General features: G+C 51.4%; 1 protein-coding gene across 3 annotated transcripts; it reads left to right on the top strand.

The window, feature by feature from the left end:
* Positions 1–1,833: 1,833 nt before the first annotated feature.
* Positions 1,834–20,446, top strand: RNPEP (arginyl aminopeptidase). Of its 3 annotated transcripts, none has more exons than XM_077902469.1 (11): positions 1,834–1,852; positions 6,272–6,412; positions 6,723–6,871; positions 11,950–12,066; positions 12,689–12,924; positions 15,454–15,567; positions 16,478–16,590; positions 16,768–16,876; positions 17,936–18,160; positions 18,946–19,088; positions 19,836–20,446. In XM_077902469.1, the coding sequence occupies exons 3-11, from the start codon at positions 6,747–6,749 to the stop codon at positions 19,992–19,994; spliced, it is 1,341 nt and encodes a 446-aa protein (XP_077758595.1). In that variant the 5' UTR covers positions 1,834–1,852; positions 6,272–6,412; positions 6,723–6,746; the 3' UTR covers positions 19,995–20,446. The 3 variants fall into 3 exon arrangements, with proteins under 3 accessions (XP_077758595.1, XP_077758594.1, XP_077758593.1); XM_077902467.1 differs by lacking the exon at positions 1,834–1,852 and adding an exon at positions 2,043–2,531; XM_077902468.1 differs by lacking the exons at positions 1,834–1,852; positions 15,454–15,567 and adding an exon at positions 2,041–2,531.
* The last annotated feature ends 129 nt before the right edge of the window (positions 20,447–20,575 follow it).

Consider the following 20,575-nt stretch of genomic DNA (forward strand, 5'->3'; position numbering starts at 1 on the left):
TATTATTATAATTGTTTTATACAATGTTTGTTTAAACTCACCCACTTTTTTTTTTTTTTTTTTTTTTGCCTATGCTTTCTGTATCTCATTCCTTCCTTGTGTGAACATTTTCCTTCTTCAGGTAATTCCTTTAGTCAACAATTCTCAGTTGACAGTTGTTTTTTTCTCAGTATTTTGAACATAATACCTCTGGCTTCCATTGTTGTTAATGACAGCTGCTATTAGTCCAATTTCCAATCATCATTCTTTTATAAGTAATCTGTCTTTTTCTTTGGTTGTTCTTAAGATTTCCTTTATGTCTTAGACTTCCTCAATTTTACTAAAACATGTCTATATGTAGATTTTTTTGTTTGGAATTGGTTTTGACCTTTAAACCTATAAAACTACGTTTTTCATTAATTCTAGAAGATTTTAAGCTATTATTTTGAAATATGCAAGCTGTGTTGCATTCTAAACATTAAAAAGTAAGTAAATCAATAATGAAAGCAGTTTGGGGGAGAGGTGGGTTGTGTCTACAGTGTCTTTCTACAGAGTAGAAGGCCTTTCTGAATCTGCTGTGAGTTGTTGCAGATACCATCTAGAGGTAAACCAGAAACCGGGAGGGAGCCATGCAGGGAAGCAGAAATGGGAACAGTGGGAATACACTGAGGAAGAAATTAAGGCTAAAAGAAGAAACCTAACTCCATAAATATTTTCTCCCACAGCTTCTTGCTCCAGCAATATTTAACTGGAAAGATCAGGCTATGTGTTTCTCCCTTGTGTTCCACAACATATTGTTCTTCTCAGAGAATAGCACAGCACATGGAATTGTCATGATGTGGTTTTGTTTTTGTTTTTTTTTGTTTTTTGTTTTTTGTCTGTAAGTTAAAATGTGAGCTAGACTGTGAACAACACCAGCAGAGAGACTGTGCCAGATTTGTTAAAACTGTATCCCCAACACCCAACCTAGTGGCTGGTGTATAGTTGATGCTCAACTAAAAACACATTGCATCAGGGAATGAATAATTTGGAGCCAGTTGTATTATTGGAAGTCTGTTACCAACTACTGTGCTCAATGCCGCAGAAGAGTTGCTTTTTCAAAAAAAAAAAAAAACTTGGATTTCACTAATAAGTTAAAAGATTTTTTTCACTAATAAGTTAAAACACTGACCTTATATGGAATTTAAAAAAAACTACCATAAGTATTTCATAAAACAAAATTTTAACACTATAATAGTAGGTAACACATGATAGGATTCTATTACCTTTTATGAAAAACTTCCTATGTTGTCTTTTTAAAAACCTAATTTGAATCAGTGAAATATCATCGACTAGCTCCTTATTCACAGAAGGGCTATTGCAACCCTATTCATACAGAAAAGATACAAAATATAAGGCAAAGGTACCCCTAGCTCAATATGCTTTACAATACAATAGGGGAAATAAAACTCACAGGACGGACAGCCAAGCATCACGCCGTAACGTGCGCGTTCACTATTCCTTGGCAGAAGAAGGAAAGGTAAGTGTGCTTGGAGCTCCTGGGGATGAACCTTGATCTGCTGTGGGATTGAGCTATTACTCCTATCTTACAGGTGCAGAAAGGGGCTTGGAGAGGTTCACCTTTGTCGGGGGTGATTGCCCAAGGTGTCACACGGCCCTAATGATCGGTCCAGCGCGGAGTGTGAGATCTCAAACTCAGACTCTTCCAACCCAGGGCTCCATCCACGTCCCGCTACCTTCCTGGAAGATCGGGAACCGAAACGTCCGCAGAGAAAGGTGTGCTACTTGGGACGACGGCAACAGCGCAGTAGGATGAGCCTGGACAATTGTGGACCGGACTATCCCACTGTACCTTTCTGCCCACGGTGCTCAGGTACCCCGGACAGGCTGGAAGTTGGGGACTTGGAGAGCAAGGGCGGGGCGGGGCGTTAGGTCAGGTGTCGGGTTTGGAGAGGGGCGTGACCCAGCCCGGGCCTCCCTGGGGGCTGGGCCTGCGGGCTCGGGGCGGAGCCTGAGGGGCGGGGCTTCCCCGGGGCGGGGCTTCCCCGGGGCGGTCGGAGGCGCGGGGCGGCTTCCCCGCGGCGGCTCAACGGCGCGGCGGGACCATGGCGAGCGACGGGGGTTCGAGCGGCTCCTCGGCGGCCCCGCGGCCGCTCCACTCTGCGCAGGCGGTGGACGTGGCCTCGGCCTCCAACTTCCGGGCTTTCGAGATGCTGCACTTGCACCTGGACCTGCGGGCCGAGTTCGGGCCTCCGGGCCCGGGCCCCGGGAGCAGGGGCCTGAGCGGCACGGCGGTCCTGGACCTGCGCGGCCTGCTGCCCCAGGGCGCCACCGAGCTGCGGCTCGACGCGCACCCGTGCCTGGAGGTGACGGCGGCCACGCTGCGGCGGCTGCGGCCCGGCCCGGGGGAGCCGCCCGCCGAGCCCGTGCCCTTCCACGCGCAGCCCTTCTCGCACTACGGCCAGGCCCTGTGCGTGGCCCTGCCGCGGCCCTGCCCGCCCGGCGAGCGCTTCCAGGTTCTGCTCACCTACCGCGTCGGGGAGGGACCCGGGGTGAGTGCGCCCCGGCCCGCCCCAGGGGGAGGCCGAGGGTGATGCCGAGCTCCGGGCCACGCCCCGCGCTCCGGCACCTCGGCGCCCCTCCCGCGCCCCTCCGCGCCCCTCCGCGCCCCTCCCGCGCCCCGCCCCGCGCCCCGCCCCGCGCCGCGCCCCGCCCCTCCCGCCCTGCCTCCCTCGGGCCGCGGCCGGCCTGCAGCTGCCCCCTCGTGCCTTGCCCGGTCCCCGCCGCTCCTCCCCTGGGCTCTGGCCGCCTGTCCGCGCTGCTCCCGCGTCTGCCTGCCGCCCCCTCCCGCAGACGCGCCCCTGCCCTGCGCGCCCTTCCGGAGAACCGGCTGCTCCTAAAGCGGCCTGGACGTCTCCCTGAGCGCTGGGGCCTAGGTCCCTGAGAGCTGCTGTAGTTCTTCCCGTGCGGCAGCCCTGGACGCGGCCGGCTGATGAGCCCCGGGCGCTGGCTCGGCCCTTTGTGCTGCGCGCTCGCTCGGTGCCCCGCGCTGAAAGAACCCTGAACCCCAGAGGGTGGTTGCCTTTTCTTCTGCAAAGTCCTAGGCTTGTTTAACGGAAGAATTTGAGTAAAAACGGGAACTACAACTAGGCTGTACTAGGCTTTGTCATAACTTGGCCCTGTTATTACTCTTGACTGACTCAAATACTGATGGACTCTTAAATATTACATTTCCGGGGTGGGGGGCAGATATGGGAAGTAAAAGGATGGATGGTTATCTGGCTTGCGTTTGTAAGAGTTGGAAGCTCCTTCCTAGAGAGTCCTGAGGCTGCGGTTGCTTTCTCAGGAAGGATGGGTTACAAGTGTCCCCGGGAGGCTCCCTGCCTGCAATCCAAGTCTACTTATCTGGCTAGCAGTTCCTTTCGCTTAGAGCTGGCTCAAAGGGCAGTTCTGTTTCCATCTGTAACTAACTACTCAGGAAATAAATGAACCTGTGATAGAACTTGTTTAAAAAACGAGAAGTCCAAAGCAATTCCAATTAACCTCTAAGGCTCCAAAGAAAAAAAACCCAGTGCCCTCTAAGGATAACATAACATCAGTAAATGCATTTGGTTGCCCTGTTATGTTCTAGTTTCTGGCTTGGGGTGGGAATGAGGAATTAAACAGGATAGCTGGAAAAAAAAATAAACAGGATAGCTGGAAAAATAAAGCCCTCTCTGAAAGTGGCACCTCATGTTAGACTGAGTACTAAATGGCTTTCATCAGAGCCCTAACAGCGGAGATTCCCACTTTGCACTACATTCAAGGCACTTGTATGTATTCCTTCTTCTCATGGCCACCATCCTAAGTGAGAGCTCTCCCCGTAATCACTGTAGGTAACAGCCGCACCCTGACTTTAGACTCTTTTTTACATAGTGGAAGTACTTACACTACCAGCCTCCTTCATTCTCTCCCCTGTCATTATAAACAAACAAACAACAAAAAAACCTCAACTAAAGATGATGATGAAGGACTTACAGTATGGCGGAGAGGATGACCGGTGTTTATTAAAATGCGCCAGGTACTAGTCTATATGCTTGACAGAAGTTAAATGAGTTATCTTTGTCTAAGTGCCTGAAACAGTGCCTGGCACCTAGTGAATACTGTGTGTTAGCTCTTATTGTCAACTCATTAAAGTTCTTTCATTAATATAATTAAAAACAGTTTAGGGATGCCTGAGTGGCTCAGCCAGTTAAGTGGCCCAATTCTTGATTTCAGCTTGAGGCATGATCTCAGGGTTGTGAGATTGAGCCCTGTGGTGCCCTGGCTCTCTGTGCTGGGTGTGGAGCCTGCTTGAGATTCTGTCCAAAAATATTAAAAACCACTAGATTAACAAGAAAAGTGAGCAGATAGTACAGTTTCCATATACCCTTCCACACAGTTTACTCTATTAGCATTTTGCAAGTCTGGTACATCTGTTACAATTAATGAACCAATACTGATACAGTGTTATTAACTAAAGCTCAGAGCTTTTTTTTTTTTTTTCTTCAGATTTTCTTTTAAAGTTTTCATTTAATACTTTCTCTGTTTCAGGATCGCATCCAGAATACCATAATATCTTTAGTTCTCATGTATCCTTAGGCTCCCCTTGGCTATGAAAATTTCTCAGACTTTCCGTGTTTTTGATGACCCTGAGAGTTTTGAGTATTGGTCTGATACATTGTAGGATGCCTCTCTGTTGAAATTTGTCTTTCTCATGATCAGACAGGGGTTATTAAAAAATAAAAAATAAAATTTATTTTTTTACAGCAATTTTAGGTTCACAGCAAAATTTCATGGAATGTCACAAACGTACAGTGCTGTCTTCACATCATATTGAGAATACATAGTATCAACATAATTTGTGACTGGTTGATGGTGACCTCACTCACCTGGCTGAGACACTGCTGTTTCTGCACTGTGACATTTCTTTCTCCTCCTTTCCATCTGTATTATACTCTTTGGAAGGAGACTCATTGACATTTTCACACACACTACAAAAGAAACTGAAGCAAATAAAAAGCCAGCATCTCCATGTGCTGTCCTTATGCCTCTTAAAAAGCAGGTCTCAAATACCCGTGTTCAAAGCCTTTCCACCTGCCGTGAGGCATGCCCCCCACCTCTGTATCTGAAACCTACCTCCAGTTCCCAGAGACCTGCCCGTCCGTGCCTTTCTCCATGTTGCTGTCCACCGCCTTAAGAATGTTTTCTCCCTTCCAACCATCTCAGTCCTACTCATCTTTAAACCAGAAAGTTTCGCTTCCCGTATGAAAGGTTGCCAGAGTTATGTAATCGGTTTCTAAATTCTAAGTGGCTTTTGGTGCTGACATATCCAGCAAACCCTCCCCTCCTCCAGTTACATCTATATTGTAAGTGAACTTTTTGCTGTAGGCAAAAATTGGATTTGTGATAATCACTCAGATTTGCTCTTTGTTAAAGGCTAACAGGAAACAAATTAAGAAGTATATACTTCTTAGCCCTGGCACCTGGCTGGCTCAGGTGGTAGAATGTGCAACTCTTGATCTCGGGCTTGTAAGTTTGAGCCCCAAGTTGGGTGCAGAGATTACTTAAAAGTAAAATCTTTAAAAGAAAAAAATAATTATATATAGCCAATGCCTATAGTATACATCTATTCTGAAAGGGTAAGTTTCAGGAATGGAGAACATGTATTCATCACAGACTCCTCCCACTTCATTTCTGCATTTCTATGCCTTTTATCACAAGTTCAAATACAGCTGCTTCCTCATTGGTTTTTTGTTTGTTTGTTTTAAGATTTTATTTACGTATTCATGAGAGACCCAGAGAGAGACAGAGACACGGGTAGAGGGAGAAGCAGGCTCCCTGCGGGGAGCCCGATGTGGGACTCGATCCCAGGACCCCAGGTCACGACCTGAGCCGAAGGCAGACGCTCAACCCTGAGCCAGGCGTCCCTGTTTGTTTTTTAACGAGAAACTATTACAGTGTGAAGGACTCAGAGGAGGAAGATAGGATGCCAGGGTCAGAGGCCATGTCTGGAACTCTTGAGATACCCAATGGGATGTGAGAAACAGACCCTTTGTAGTGTTTCTACCATGTGAAGTGGACGCCATACCTTGGCATGGATTCTAGGGTGGATTAAATACACAGTAGGAGAGAACTTCCCAGTCAGGGCTAAACTGCTGGCAGGATTGTAAGGATTACCTAAAATTCTCCCAGGCCAGCCAGCCACTTTTCTCTGGCTGGACTGAACTCATGTAGGGGGTGTCAGTTTCGAAATGTTCTTTTATTCTCTTAGGTTTGCTGGTTGGCTCCTGAGCAGACAGCAGGAAAGGAGAAGCCTTTTGTCTATACCCAGGGTCAGGCTGTCCTAAACCGGGCCTTCTTCCCTTGCTTCGACACTCCTGCAGTGAAATGCAGATATTCTGCTCTTGTTGAGGTAAGGGGGCTAAAGTTAAGTGCACCTGCTCTTGGGATTGAAAATATAATTTCAGATCTATCTGATTACCTTTCAGCTGTTAAATTGTTACATCCATCCAGTGGCACCTCTGCAAAATTCCCCCAAGGACAGGAATATTATTTGTGTTAAATGCCACCAGCTTAGCACAAGTTTAGTTTCTTGAATCTTTTTGTTCTCCAAAATGGGCTCCAGGTCATCGCCATCACTATGCAGGTTGTCAGCCATGCTGTTCTTCGAGCAAATCAGGAGACTCTCCAGGTAAAATCTCCTAAGCTTTCTCTCTTGTCAGGTCCCAGATGGCTTCACAGCTGTGATGAGTGCTAGCACCTGGGAGAAGAGAGGTCCTAATAAGTTCTTCTTCCAGATGTGTCAGCCCATCCCCTCCTATCTGATAGCCTTGGCCATCGGAGATCTGGTTTCGGCTGAAGTTGGACCCAGGTAGGAAACAAGACCCCCACAGGCAAGATTGGACTGACCTTGAGGCCAGGAGGCCTCTGACCAATGGCCCAGCTGGGATGGTTCTTGGGACAGTCTTGCATCCTCTCTGAATGGACAGCTTCTCTGCAGCCCAGAGGCGTGTGGCATGTGTACAGAGGGAGGAAGTCTTCTCTTTCTGCCTTCCCTCCCTGCTCTCTCCCACTCTAATCCTGCTGTCTAGCTAGAATCAGGTCATCAGTCCTGCTACCAGTAGCTTCTGTCCTGGGCCACCTTGTGGGGTGCAGGTAGGCACCAAGCCAGAAATTTTAGAAGACTGATCTTTATTAGTATCTTTTAGTTCTGAATTCCCTTCTAGCAATTGTATTTGCTTTTTAATCTTTGTACCGAATGTCCCCATTTTCTCTAGCACTTAATTCCTGGAAATATACAACTTTGATCTCATTGTTCGCCTCAGGAGAGGAAAGTGGGAGCTCCTTTTTTGTGTGCTCCAGATGAATAAACCTGAACCCGTGGTGGCAGAGATCCTCCGGGAAATCAGATGGGTTTGATGGCGATAAAGAAGGATTTTGTAAGGTTTCCTGCGAAAAGAAACTTGACCGGGAGTGTAGGTTTTTCCTGGCTCTCATATTATCTGCCAGTCCAGTGTAATCCTGATGTAAAACGATCAGAGGTTGGATAGTAAAGCTGTGGCGCATTTCCTGGCTCTGTTGCTGTGACCTCGCAGCTCCTGGGGGTGATGGTATCCTTGATGGCATTGGTCACAAGCGTCAGACTTCATAGCTGGGCTCAGCAGCACTGCTCAGATCATGAATCCTAGTTCCTGGGTTTCAGAGAGAATGATAGGTGGGATGCCACTGGCATGTGTCCCCGCACACACAGTGCAAACAATACCAATCTAGAAAGAGCAGGTGCTCTCTTGCCATGAAGGGCAGTCTTTCTGGCACATAGGGTAGTAGATAAGCAAAGGAGTGTCAGCGTTGGCAGTTGACAGGAAAATAGATAAGGAAAGTCGTTTTAGAGAAGTTACTCTTACTAAGGTTCTGTTAGTAAGAGTATGAGCTATTAATGAGGAATGAAAGAAAAATGTATTCCAAACACACCAGAGAATGCTGATTTTTTTTTTTTTTCTGAGCCGTCTGTAATAAAACAACAATATAATACATCAGTCCAGGTGATAGAATCCATTTAACTGGTGCTGATGACTTATTACTTCTCTTATCAGGGAGATGGTCCTTGCCTCTTGGAGCACAGCCTAGGGTCTTGTGAAGGCGAGTTAGATGAGAAGGTCATCTGGCAGACTTTGCCGCCAGTCCCAGTGGCTGTTACCACGGGATGGAAGTCCTGGGCAGAAGAGTTGGTGGATATATCTCAGTCATATTTTACGTATAATCTCTTCAGGGTGGGGATGGGGAGTGGAGGTTACTATTGTCTCCATTTCACAGATAAGCACGCTGAGGCTTCTGGTGGAATTGCTTGTGCAAAGTCACATCATTAGCAGAACTGGAATTCCAACCGAGGCATTTCTATTGCAAATCCCGTGCTTGTTACGACAGATTACTGGTGATAAAACTCCAGCTGGACTGAGAGCATTCCAGTTTGTTTTGACAGAAATCTGTGTAGTGGAGGAGGTATCTTGGATGCCCCCTGTCTAGCCTGGCCTTCACCTTCTAGTTGTAGCAAGCTGACATGGCCTGGGATAAAGGACTTTGCTAGTTGTGATATCCAAGCTGATCACAAAGCAATTCCTTGAGGACTCTTACTCCTGTATCATGGTCTTTTCTCAGCCTGGTACCCTGTCACATCATCTTTGGTGACTTTTTTCTCCATCGGGATTACCTGTCCCATCGCCCAGGATCGAGGGTGGCTTCAGGTTTCCTCTCCCCCTGACTCAACCCCTTACAGTCATGGGCGCGCTCTGCAGCCTGGGGCCTAGCCGAGGGCATTCGCGTGAACTGTCTGTGGCAGCGATTTTAAACACCTTCCGCTCATTCATTCTCTGACCTCACCCTCTTGACCTCCTGGCCCCCTGGTGGCCTCATTCCCACTACATCTGCTTTGCAAGCTCACCGAGGCCTTAATTCCTGCAAGCTGTGCATTTCCTCCTGGGCAGCCAGCCTCTTGTGGCCGGTCCATCTTTTCTCTGTGGCCCCAGGTGTGGGGTTGATCCTCTCCTCCCAACACCGGGGCCACTTTGCAAACTATGCTGCTGCTCTAACTTCCAGCCCCGGGGCCTCCTGTCCCTCTTCTCTGCTTCTGTGCCTGGGTGTCTGAGAGAAGGAGAAGTAATGCAGCTGTGCATACTGGTTCTATGACCCATTTCTGGTTTCTTGGTGAAAAGTTGGAATTAAAAGTCGAAATAGACATTCATGTGGTTTTCAAGAAAAACAGAGCAAACGTAGTCTTCAACTACAGATAAGCTTCCAATATTGCTCACCAGTCCTTTTATTTATCTTTCTAGCTGACTGTCCTTAAATGAAGACTTTCCCCTTCAATTTTCCAATTCAAACACCAGACCCTCACTCCAAGCAGATATCTTGTCTCCTACTTTAGTGAGAATATTTAATGCATCAGATATGGTTATGTCAGCTTCCTGTTTTTCATGTAAAAGCCATTTTCATCCTTCCCCTTTTCCCCTCTGGACTCTGAAGAGGGGTCCATCCTATTTAAAGCCAGATCTCTGCATCTGAGCCATCCTTGGTTCTGTGCCAAACAAAGCAAAAAGCAAACTCATTGACTCCACCTTCCCTCCTAGCACACTACCTTCTGCTCCCCTTCTTAGCCAGGTTTCTTAGAAGAGTAGCCTTTATGCTCACCCACCCCCCATGGACTACTTGGACCCGTGGAAATCCAGCACCTCTCCCCGTTGTGCCACAGAAACTCCTGTAGTGAGAGAGGCCACTGGCCCCACCATGTAAAGCACATGGCTCCTCAGTCCTTGTCTCGGCGTTCTATGCTTTTTCTTCTGCCTCCGTTGACCCACCTCTGGCTCCTGTGACTCAATTCTGTCCCAGTTCCAGGACTGCCCGGTTCCTCCTCCTGGTCTCTGTTGTGGGCTCTTCTCTGCCCAGCCCGCCATGTGCTGGTGTCACCCAAGACTCTGTTCTGGGCCCCTTCTCTTCTGCTACATACTTTTCTTGGGAATATGTACTCGCTTGTGTAATTTAAAGGTATCTTCTGGGTACTGCCACTCGAGTGATCTCTCAGGGCTCAATCTGATAATACCACTTATTGGTTTAAAATGCTCTTGTGGTGGGACACCTGGGGGGCTCAGCATTTGACCTTTGGCTCAGGTTGTGAGTTCTGGGATCAAGTCCTACATCGGGCTCCCTATAGGAGCTCCCTCTGCCTGTGTCTCTGCCTCTCTCTGTGTCTCTCATGAATAAATAAATAAAATCTTTAAAAAATATTTTTAAAAAATAAAAATAAATACAGTGCTCTCATGGCTGTGGAGGTCCAACTGTGTCACGTGGCCTGTTGGGCCCTTTGTGACTGGAGCTCTGAGAACCTCCCTCCCTGCCCTTCCCCTCCTCGCCCCATCCGCCGTCTGATGATGAGTGCTCCAGTGGCCCAGACTGTCCGTGGCTCCTCTCCTGCACGTACCGTTTCCACTGCTAGGCTCTTGTGTCTGCTACTTGGGAAGCACCTGCTCTTTCTCCTCCTGCTAGAACAGTCCCTGAGCCTCTGCAGGGCCCAGGAGGAAGCCTTCCCTCTCCCCTGACCCGGAATTGTCTACTTTGCCATCTTCTTCTCTATCCAGTATGTCCGTGTAGGAGGACAGTGCTGTGGAACATCCAGAAGCTCTTGGCCAGGGTGCAGTCTTGGGCTACAGGACCCTTGAACTCTAAGGTCAGCTCATCCTTGAATTCAGTGAACAGCCTTGGGCTAATCACCTCCCTTCTCAGCCCAGACTTTCTGTGGGGCTAGATCTTGATTTTTACCCCCTTTCCACCTTGTTTCCCCTTCTCCCCCCCCTTTTTTTGAAGATTGATTTGTTTTGAGAGAGAGAGAGAGAGCACAAATGGGAGGGGCAGAGGGAGAGAAAGAACCTCAAGCAGACTCCTTGCAGAGCCTGACACGAGGCTCAATCTCATGACCTGAGCTGAAACCAAGAGTCGATTGCTTACCCACTGAGCCACCCAGGTGCCCCTCCCCTTCTTTTTATTTTGCAAATTTCATACAGATAATTGAGAAAGCAATGCATTGAACGCCTGCATGCTCATCCATTTTGCCATATTAGTTTCATTTATTAATATCAGTTTTTTGGTGTGGATTCATTTTTGGTTTTGCTTGGCCATTTAGAAGCAAGCCAGTCAGGATGCCTCTCCTAAAAATAAAGACATTCTCTCTTACAAGCACAATTGCCACTGCCGTTCCCAGATAGTCACACATTTTTTTTTTTAAGATTTTTATTTTATTTACTCGTGAGAGATACTGAGCAAGAGAGAGAGAGAGGCAGAGGCACAGGCAGAGGGAGAAGCAGGCTCCATGCACCGGGAGCCCGACGTGGGACTCGATCCCGGGTCTCCAGGATCACGCCGTGGGCTGCAGGTGGCCCTAATCGGCTGTACCACTGGGGCTGCCCGATAGTCACGCTTTTCTATTAATGTTAGTGTGGGGTTACCCCTGGAGTTGCTTTCACTTCCCCGGGTTGTGAGAATCACCACGGGGAGGAGGAAACCAGCTTTCACTGTGTGAGCCCCTGTATGAAGGGCTTTTATATACTGTCTTCTTTCCTCTTTCCCGCTCGCTTCACAGATGGGCACACTGAGACTCAGAGAGGTCAGTGACTTACAAGGTCACATTTGGTGTCGGAGACAGAAAATTATGGCGCCGTGAGTTTGAGCCTGTTGCACACGGGAGGCAGTTCCTCCTTGTCGCTGTGTTGGGTTCTTATTTATCAGGTGTGGCACGCAGTCTCTCGGCCCATGTAGGGGATCCGACGTTGCACCTCCTGCCTCTGTGGCTGGCCACAGTGTCACATTCATTTGGCTCAAATATGCAACTGCCAGGTTTCTGCGGGTGCTTTCAGGATCGAGTCTCCAAGCACCATCCTGCTCCTTCTGTGTTCTTGTCTTTAGGAGCCGGGTGTGGGCTGAGCCCTGCCTGATTGACGCTGCCAAGGAGGAGTACAATGGAGTGATAGAAGAATTTCTGGCAACAGGAGAAAAACTCTTTGGACCCTACGTCTGGGGAAGGTGTGGTATCACGTCGATCCCAATGTCTTTTGTTAACCTGAGTCCCTGGTTTCCCCCTGCCTTCCTTCTGGTGCTGCTGCTTCTCCTGTCTCCTAGAGCGGAGCCAGCCCCCAATCCCAGAAGTAAAGGAGAGGAGGATGAGCAAGAGGGAGGGATAAGCCAGGCCTCATTCACTGTTGCTGAGCAGGGCATCCCGAGAGGGAGGGTTATTGAAGTGCCTTCCAGCTGCTGAGTGTGGAGTCCGGGAAATCCTGTCAGGGAACCTTTGTGACTTGGTTGCTAGAAGCAGCCACACACTCCCGTTTTCTCCTTTGACGTCTTCAGACTTTAGCTGCCTCAGATAAAAGGCTGTTAGATCTTTGTGACCCCACCTGAGACATCGTGAGCTAACCGACCGAGCTGATGGTACGGCCATACCCTGCTTGGAAGGAGAACAGGGAGGTTTCAGAGACTGGCCTTCGAGAGAGCAAAACCTGGGGAATGGGAGGTCCCAGCAAGCTGGCTGGAGGGCAGAGGACGCTGGATGTCATTTCAGTGCTGGGCTCAGGGTTACGTCTCCCAGGACCGAGAGTCCTGCCTGGGGAAGTGAGGCAGGGTCTGTGACCTCCCACTCTCTTGGCAGATATGACCTGCTCTTCATGCCACCATCCTTTCCATTTGGAGGAATGGAGAACCCTTGTCTGACCTTTGTCACCCCCTGCCTGCTAGCAGGGGACCGCTCCTTGGCTGATGTCATCATCCACGAGATCTCCCACAGTTGGTTTGGGAACCTGGTCACCAATGCCAACTGGGGTGAATTCTGGCTCAATGAAGGTTTCACCATGTATGCTCAGAGGAGGATCTCCACTGTCCTCTTTGGTAAGCCAGCGCCCAGGTGCCCGTCCTTTGCCTAGGACCCCGCGCCGCATGCTTCCACCTGTGAGGCTGGCGTGATCTCCTTTGGGGTTTTGGGACACAAGTGGGCGTGAAGGGAGGAATAGTAGTGCGGAAAGCTCGAGGGAGAGGCCAGCAAGGGCCAACTCTAGACAGAAGTTCCTTCTAAGTAAAGCAGCCCCGTGGCATTGCATGGCATGAAATCAGTAAGCACGGGAGTGGAGGGGGTGGTCTCAGGACCTCCGTGTTGGCTGAGTGAACCCTCATCTAAGCTGAAGGCACGCTCCATGCTCTGCTCTCCCAACAGCCAGGCAACCCCTCCAGGAGAATTGCCCAGCACCGTCCACCCAGATAGCTAGTTGGTTTTACAATGAATTGTAAGATTATTATAATCATGACTTTCTATTGAACACCTACATACCGGCTTTGTACAGGCACCTTATTAAAAATAACGTCATTTAATGGTTTTACAATAGCCTTATGAAACAGATGTTATCTCCATTTATGTATGAGTTCACTATGACTCGAAAAGTGCGAGAAATGTGCCCCAGCCACTTAGCAGGTGAGGCCAGAACCCCAAATTGAGCCCAGGTGTGCTTTTAAGATATTTTCTCAACATTGTCTCATTATGGAAAACCTGCTATATATCAGGTATTCTAAAAATATAACATTTATTGTTTTTATTATTTCTCACATCAAAATCTATTTTGAAATATATGGGAAAGCACGCACAATACGTTTACCTATAATCTCAGTGTTCAGAGAAAATCGGTGTATATCCTTTCAAACATTTTCCTGTGTGGGTGTATGAATCATCAGACCTTCCAACTGCCTTTTTTCTTTTTTCTTTTTTTTTTTTTTTTTGACTTGATAAAGTTAAGCGTTTTCTCAGGTCATTAAATTTTCTTCCATAAAAAAAAAAATTCTTCTATAGCTACAGAGTATGTTTCTTAACTTACTTAGTTTCTAGTTATTAGTTTTTTTTTGGTTTTTCTTTTTTTTTTTTTTTTTTTTTTAAATTTTTATTTATTTATGATAGTCATACACAGAGAGAGAGAGAGAGAGAGGCAGAGACACAGGCAGAGGGAGAAGCAGGCTCCATGCACCGGGAGCCCGACGTGGGATTCGATCCTGGGTCTCCAGGATCGTGCCCTGGGCCAAAGGCAGGCGCTAAACTGCTGCGCCACCCAGGGATCCCTGGTTTTTCTTTTTCTTCTTTCTTTTGAGAAAGAGACTGTGTGTGAGCAGGGGGAAGGGCTGAGGGAGAGACATTCTCAAGCAGACTGTGCGAGGGGCCCATCGTGGGGCTCAGTCTCACAACCCTGAGATCATGACCTGAGCTGAAATCAGGAGTTGGACACTTAACCTGAGAGCCGCCAAAAAAACCTTGGTGGCCCTGGTTTTTTTGTATGTTTTTTTAGGAGAGGGACACACAGAGGAAGACAGAAGGATAACATTTCTTTTTATTTTTTTAAAAGATTTTATTTATTTACTCATGACAGTCACAGAGAGAGAGGAAGAGACACAGGCAGAGGGAGGAGCAGGCTCCATCCATGCAGGGAGCCCGACGTGGGACTCGATCCCAGAACTCCAGGGTCACACCCTGAGCCAAAGGCAGACGCTCAACCCCTGAGCTGCCCAGGTGTCCCTAGGCGCCCCTGTTATTTTCTAATGAAAGAATATTTTGACAAATATTTTTTACATGTAAATGTTTATGTTTCAGATGATCTCAATGGAGGTAAATTCCTAGGAATGTAATTTCTGAGATCTGAACATTTTAAACGCTTTTTAGCACACATTGCCCATTGCACCCCCCTCCCCCGAAAGTTTGTACAGATGTATGCTTTGATCCAGAGTATATGGAACAGGAGCCTGTTTGTGACTGTCCTACTCAGCCACTGAGGGTCCTGCAAGCAGATGTTGTGAGCCCACTGCGCAGATGAAGAAGTTGAGCCTAAGAGAGGTTGAGTAGCTCGCCCAGAGTCAGAGCACCTTGAGAGTGGCAGAGGTGGCTAGTTCGCAGCCTGGTCCCCTTCCCCTCCACCATTCCCTCTGTCATCCCTAGAGCCAGATGGACATGTAGAGACCCTTGGAAAAATTTTGGGTGACAGTTTCTCTTGTCTGATGGGAACAGCCTAGTGAAAAGAATCTGTTTTCATAGAAGATCAAATTACTATCTCTAAGAATTAAAATATTTTTATGGAGAAAGGGAACAGTCCCAGAAAAAGGTGTGTTTCCCTCATCCTCATGTATGGGCGAGCCCAAGAGCCTGAGCTCACCACGTCGTGTGTAGCCCAGAGCAGCAGGGAGCCAGGGGATGAGTCAGGTTCTGGGTCACGGACCCCTGTGGGCCTGGGGTTCCCCGGGGGTGGGAGTGGTGATGCCCTGAAGCTTCGGCGGCCAGTCGTTGACCTTGTGGCCACCAGGGGGCAGCACACCCTCTTTTGTCTGAAAAATCTACTCGGCTTGGGCGTTCTTGAGGCCTAAGGGTTCCAAGGATTCTCTTTGCCCTAGGCTCTGCCTACACCTGCTTGGAAGCTGCCACGGGGCGGGCCCTGCTTCAGCAGCACATGGAGGTCACTGGCGAGGAACACCCACTCAACAAGCTCCGCGTGAAGATTGAACCAGGTCCAGGAGGCTCCTCTGACTGCCCCTCCCCGAGATTGAGCTTGGAGCCCCAAGTTACTTGAGCTCTGTGCTGAGCGGTGCACACCTTGAATGCCATCCTGGGAAGGCGGAGCCCTCCAGAGCTCCTTTTAGCCATTTCCTGGCCTCTAGGCCAACTCAACGGAAGCCACTCCAGCCAGACGGGAGTTCTTTCTGGTTTTGTGCAGTTCGTAGTGACTTGACCATTGCTCTGCACTTGTATGGGCCCCTATCGTCTTACAGGGCTCTTTGCCATCCTTTTTCTATCAAATGAGACCTGTGGTTTTGTAGGTTGAGCATTTGCCTTCTTTTACAGAGGACGTGAGTGAGCACCCCACAAGTCAAGTGACTTGTCCAAGGTCATGTATTTTTATTTTGTGACATTTTTCTTTAGTTCCACGTATGACTAATCTAAAACCTTTCTGTGCAATTTAAGCTCACGTTCCTCGGTGCCAGTGACCATGAAAATGAACTCTCTGTAGAGTGGTCATTAGTTTATTTTGGTCTAGAACATTCGTAGAAACAACCAGTCGTTCTGGGAGGGGAGGAGGTTCAGTGTAGCTGGTGACCAAGAGGGCTTGAAAAGGCACCAAGCCCTGTGCTCAGCCCGAGAGTCAGTGGAGCCCAGTGGAGCACAGCAATCCCGGGAATAAGGAAACCCGCCAGTTCCCCTGGAAGGCCGGTTCTTTGTCCTCATATTAGGTCCGTAGACAATGACCCCTTAAGATCAACTTTGAAGTGGCTTGAGAGGGGCCAAGATGGATCTGAAAACTTTCCTGGCCTTGCTGAACCCGAGGAAGCTGAAATCCGACCTCTTCCATGATTACTCATAGAACCCGGAGCTGGAGAATAGCCCAAGTGACAGGTTACAAGTGTCTGCTTTCTCTGCTAGGTGTCGACCCGGATGATACCTACAACGAGACCCCCTACGAGAAGGGCTTCTGCTTTGTGTCATACCTGGCCCACTTGGTGGGTGATCAGGATCGGTTTGACACTTTTCTCAAGGTATAGTCAACTCAGAGTCGAGGGGAGAAGGAGGAGGCGCAGAGAAGCCAGCTGGGCGAGAGTGCAGGGGTAGAGGCGGGGCCGAAGGGGCGAGGGGTTGGAGGAGAACCCGAGGAGCAGGGGGACTGTGCTCCCCCTGGGATCCAGAATGCCTGAAAAGTTCCTCCCTCCCTGCAGGCCTATGTTAATGAATTCAAATTCCAAAGTATCTTAGCTGAGGACTTTCTAGAATTCTACTTGGAATACTTCCCTGAGCTGAAGGAAAGGAGAGTGGATTCCATTCCAGGTGAGCAGGAGAGCTGGCCTGTGGGCTCCTGGGAGATAGTGGAGAAATGAGTCTAATCTGCGTCTGGGAAGACGAGGGCGGGGCGGGAAGCGTTAAATCAGCGTCCTGGTAAGTGGCAGTGAGCAGCTGCCCAGCCCGGGGCCCCGGCCCCCGTCCACGGACGGACTCTCTGATGTCCTCCTGGCCTGGCTTTCTCCACTTTGTTCCTTCAGTGTCTCCCCTCCGTCCCCGTTCTCCTCCATGACCCAACCCCACTGCCCGGAGAGCTGCGGGCTGTGACCCGGGGCAGCAGTACCGGCCGGCCCACCTTGCCTGCGAGCATGGGCGGCCTCGCACGGCGTCCGAGGGACGGAAAATCCCGGGGGCCACCCTGCGCCCTGAGACAGACGGTGGCCTGGGACGGACGAGGCTGCTCAGGCTGGGCGCCCCGAGTCAGCCTGTCGTGGGGCTGGTGGCGCCGGCTTCCCCGACCGCTGGGACCGCTCGCCCAGGGCACCCACTCCCTGCTGCCAGGCCTCTGCTTCAAGGTCACGAGACTCCGTGGCTAGTGGCGGTTAATGATTACTGAGTGCTTGCTGCGCCGGGCGGGAGCCCTCGCCGTGTGCTTGCTTGCCTCGTCCCCCCACGGCCGCCTGCGACACGGGTCTCCTCGCCCCGCCTTGACTGGGCTCCAGATAAAGCTGAGGTGCCAGAGGCGAGTACCGGGCCTGGGTGGCGGGGCTGGGCCCGGGCAGCCTCCCAGGGCCGGAGCCGCAGCCCCGCGCTCCTCTGCTGCTCTCAGGGAGCATGTGGGCGGGCCTGGCCGGGAGAGCGGTCCAGCGACGACCGCGACTCGAAGCCACCGTCTGGGTAGAGAGAGGAGCGCTCCGGTTGACGCAGCGGTCCCTGGGGGTCGGTGTAAGCGGGACGTGGCGGGAGCAAGGTGATGTCCAGTATTAGGGAGTTTGGGGCCCGTAGACGCAGACGGGAGCTCGAGGTCCAGGCGCCGCTGGAGCGAGTTGACCTTGGCGCCCGCTGCCGGGGAGTTCCGACGGCCCCCTCTCTCCTTCTGCTGAACAGGCCTTGAGTTTGATCGGTGGTTGAATAGCCCTGGCTGGCCCCCCTACCTCCCCGACCTCTCCCCCGGGGACTCCCTCATGAGGCCTGCCGAGGAGCTGGCCCAGCAGTGGGCGACCGAGGAGCTGGACATGGGGGCCATCGGAGCTGTGGCCATCTCCACCTGGAAGACCTACCAGCTGGTTTATTTCCTCGATAAGATCCTCCAGAGGTCCCCTCTGCCTCCGGGTAAGGGAAAGGGGCAAATCCACGTAAAAACGCCAGGGTTCCTTGTACACAGGGCTTGACATCAGGGACGAGGGAGACTCAGGGAGGAGGCAAGGCTCGCCCTCGGGCACCTGCCGGGTGCTGGCAGGTGGATGCAAGCACCTGGCAGGGCTGCGCCCCGGCTGACGTCAGCCATCCGCACGGGCGCCGTGGGGAATGGGATCCCAGAGCCCCGCACGCACCCACGCCTCTGAGTCCTGGTGACCGCTCGGTGCCTGGGGGCTGTGATGTGAGCCCCGTGTGACAGGGTGACCTGGGCACGAAGAGGCCACGAAGCCAACAGCTGGCAGGGCTGGGCCCCAGAAGCTCTCAGCCACTAACACATGTCGCTGCTCAGCCAGAGATAACGTGCACCCAGGGGTCCAGGGGTGTTGTAAGGAGACAGTGGAAGCCAAGGTAGCTTTCAGCAGCTCAGTGGTGGTGGGAGAAGACGGGGGCGCAGGAGACGTTAGGAGGATCCCTGTGCTGGAAGCCGGGAGGAGAGCAGGACGGGGACACGGTCTGATTACGTTGAGGGAAGTTTGGTGGAGGAGCCTTAGAAAAATGAAGGTGAGGTTGAGCTGGGCATTACCTTCCGGAGCAAGGTGAGCAGGACGGTGTAAGGTGGGCGGGTGGGAACCCCTCGACGTCGTTCCCGATGCTTTCGGGGGGCCTGTGGGCAGACACATGCCTGTTGAGGGTGGAGTTAGGCCCCTGGCTCGTGGCTCTGGTGACACCGCCAGTAAAAACCCATGTTCTTTTTTCAGGGAATGTGAAAAAACTGGCAGAGACCTACCCGAACGTCTCAAACTCCCGGAACGCGGAGCTCCGGCTCCGATGGGGCCAGATCGTCCTTAAGAATGACCACCAGGAGGATTTCTGGAAGGTGAAGGAATTTCTCCAGAGCCAGGTGAGTGACCCCACCTCCTGCCCCATTCAGGCACGCGGTGGGCCCCTTGCCTCCCCGGCCACAGTCCTGTGCGTAGAGCCTCACCGTCTGCCCCTCTGTGGACAGAGTGGGGGTGGGACGGGGTGTGGGGGGAGGACCCTGCTCAGGGTGGCCGGGGAAGGCGTTGCCATGGCGGGGAAGCCTACAGGGCTGGGGAGCTTTTCTGGGATCAGCTGGTGTGGCCTGAGGGGTCCGAGCTGGTCCAGCTAACACACTGGGAAGAAGGGTCGAGCCTCCCGTGACCCCCTTGTCACCCACCGCAGCCCGTGGGTCAGCCCCTGGCTTGGTGGCCACCCACCGACAGCCTTCCCAGCTGGGAGCCCCACTGTGCCAACCGTCCTCATTGCTGGGTTGAGTGTAGACCCCTGGGGGCGCCTGGGTGGCTCGGTCGGTTAACCGCTGACTCTCGATCTCGGCTCAGGTCTGATCTCGGTCTTGAGCTCAGGCCCTGCGTTGGGCTCCGTGCTGGGTAGACCAGCTTTAAAAAAAGGGAGAAGAAGAAGAAGGGGAGTGTAGATGCCCTGAGCTAGCAGGGGTCGGGGTGATACTAAGATCCACCCGCGGGGACCCTTGGCCCCCACGAAGACGCCAGCGTAAGAGCCGCCTGTCTGGGACCCCTCGCTGAGAGCCTCCTCCCTCTTGGTGCCTGCCGAGGCCCCGGGGCCCGCGGACTCGCTGAGCGGTGCTCAGGCCACGCATTTCTTGCAGGGGAAGCAGAAGTATACCCTCCCGCTGTACCGCGCCATGATGGGGGGCAGCGGGGAGGCCCAGGCCCTCGCCAGGGAGACCTTCGCGGCCACTGCCAAGCAGCTCCACAGCAACGTCGTCAACTACGTCCAGCAGATCGTGGCGCCCGTGGCCACATAGAGGCTCGCGGCCCGCCCGCTGCGTCTCCAGGCTTTCCCACATTGCGGTTCTCCGGCCCACGTCCCTGTGTTTACTCCCCCACGCGGAAGCCTGTTCCCTGGGCTTGGGTGTCGGTGGTGCTTGGCCTCTGCTCTGCTGGAAACTTCTCTGGACCAGCCGGTCCCGAGGCCAGAGAACCTTCCAGGGCTCTGGCTGCGGCTCCTGGCTCTGGTGAGGGCCCCGTCTTCTCCCTCCTCCCCACTCCCTGGAAGGAGCAGAGACGATTTTCTTATCCTACCCCTGCCCTCCCCTCTCCTCCTCTCCCCTGCCCTCCCTGCCCTCCCTTGCTCTCCCCTCTCCTGCTTTCCCCTCTTCTCCCCTTTTATTTTCTTTTCTGATTCTTGAAATACTATGCAAGGGGCTATAAGTTTAATCTTTATTTTAATAAACATTTTTAAGTGACAATTATCTAAGGTGGAGGTAACGTGTGAAATTTCTTGCTTCCACATGTGCCCTCTGCTGAGCAGATGTTGTGAGGTCGCAGGGAGGGGAGGGGCCTCAGAGGCTGACAGCACTTCGCTGTCTGGGGGGAGCTCGCAGGT

Source organism: Canis aureus, chromosome 6, assembly GCF_053574225.1.
Source record: "Canis aureus isolate CA01 chromosome 6, VMU_Caureus_v.1.0, whole genome shotgun sequence".
Classification (NCBI taxonomy): domain Eukaryota; kingdom Metazoa; phylum Chordata; class Mammalia; order Carnivora; family Canidae; genus Canis; species Canis aureus.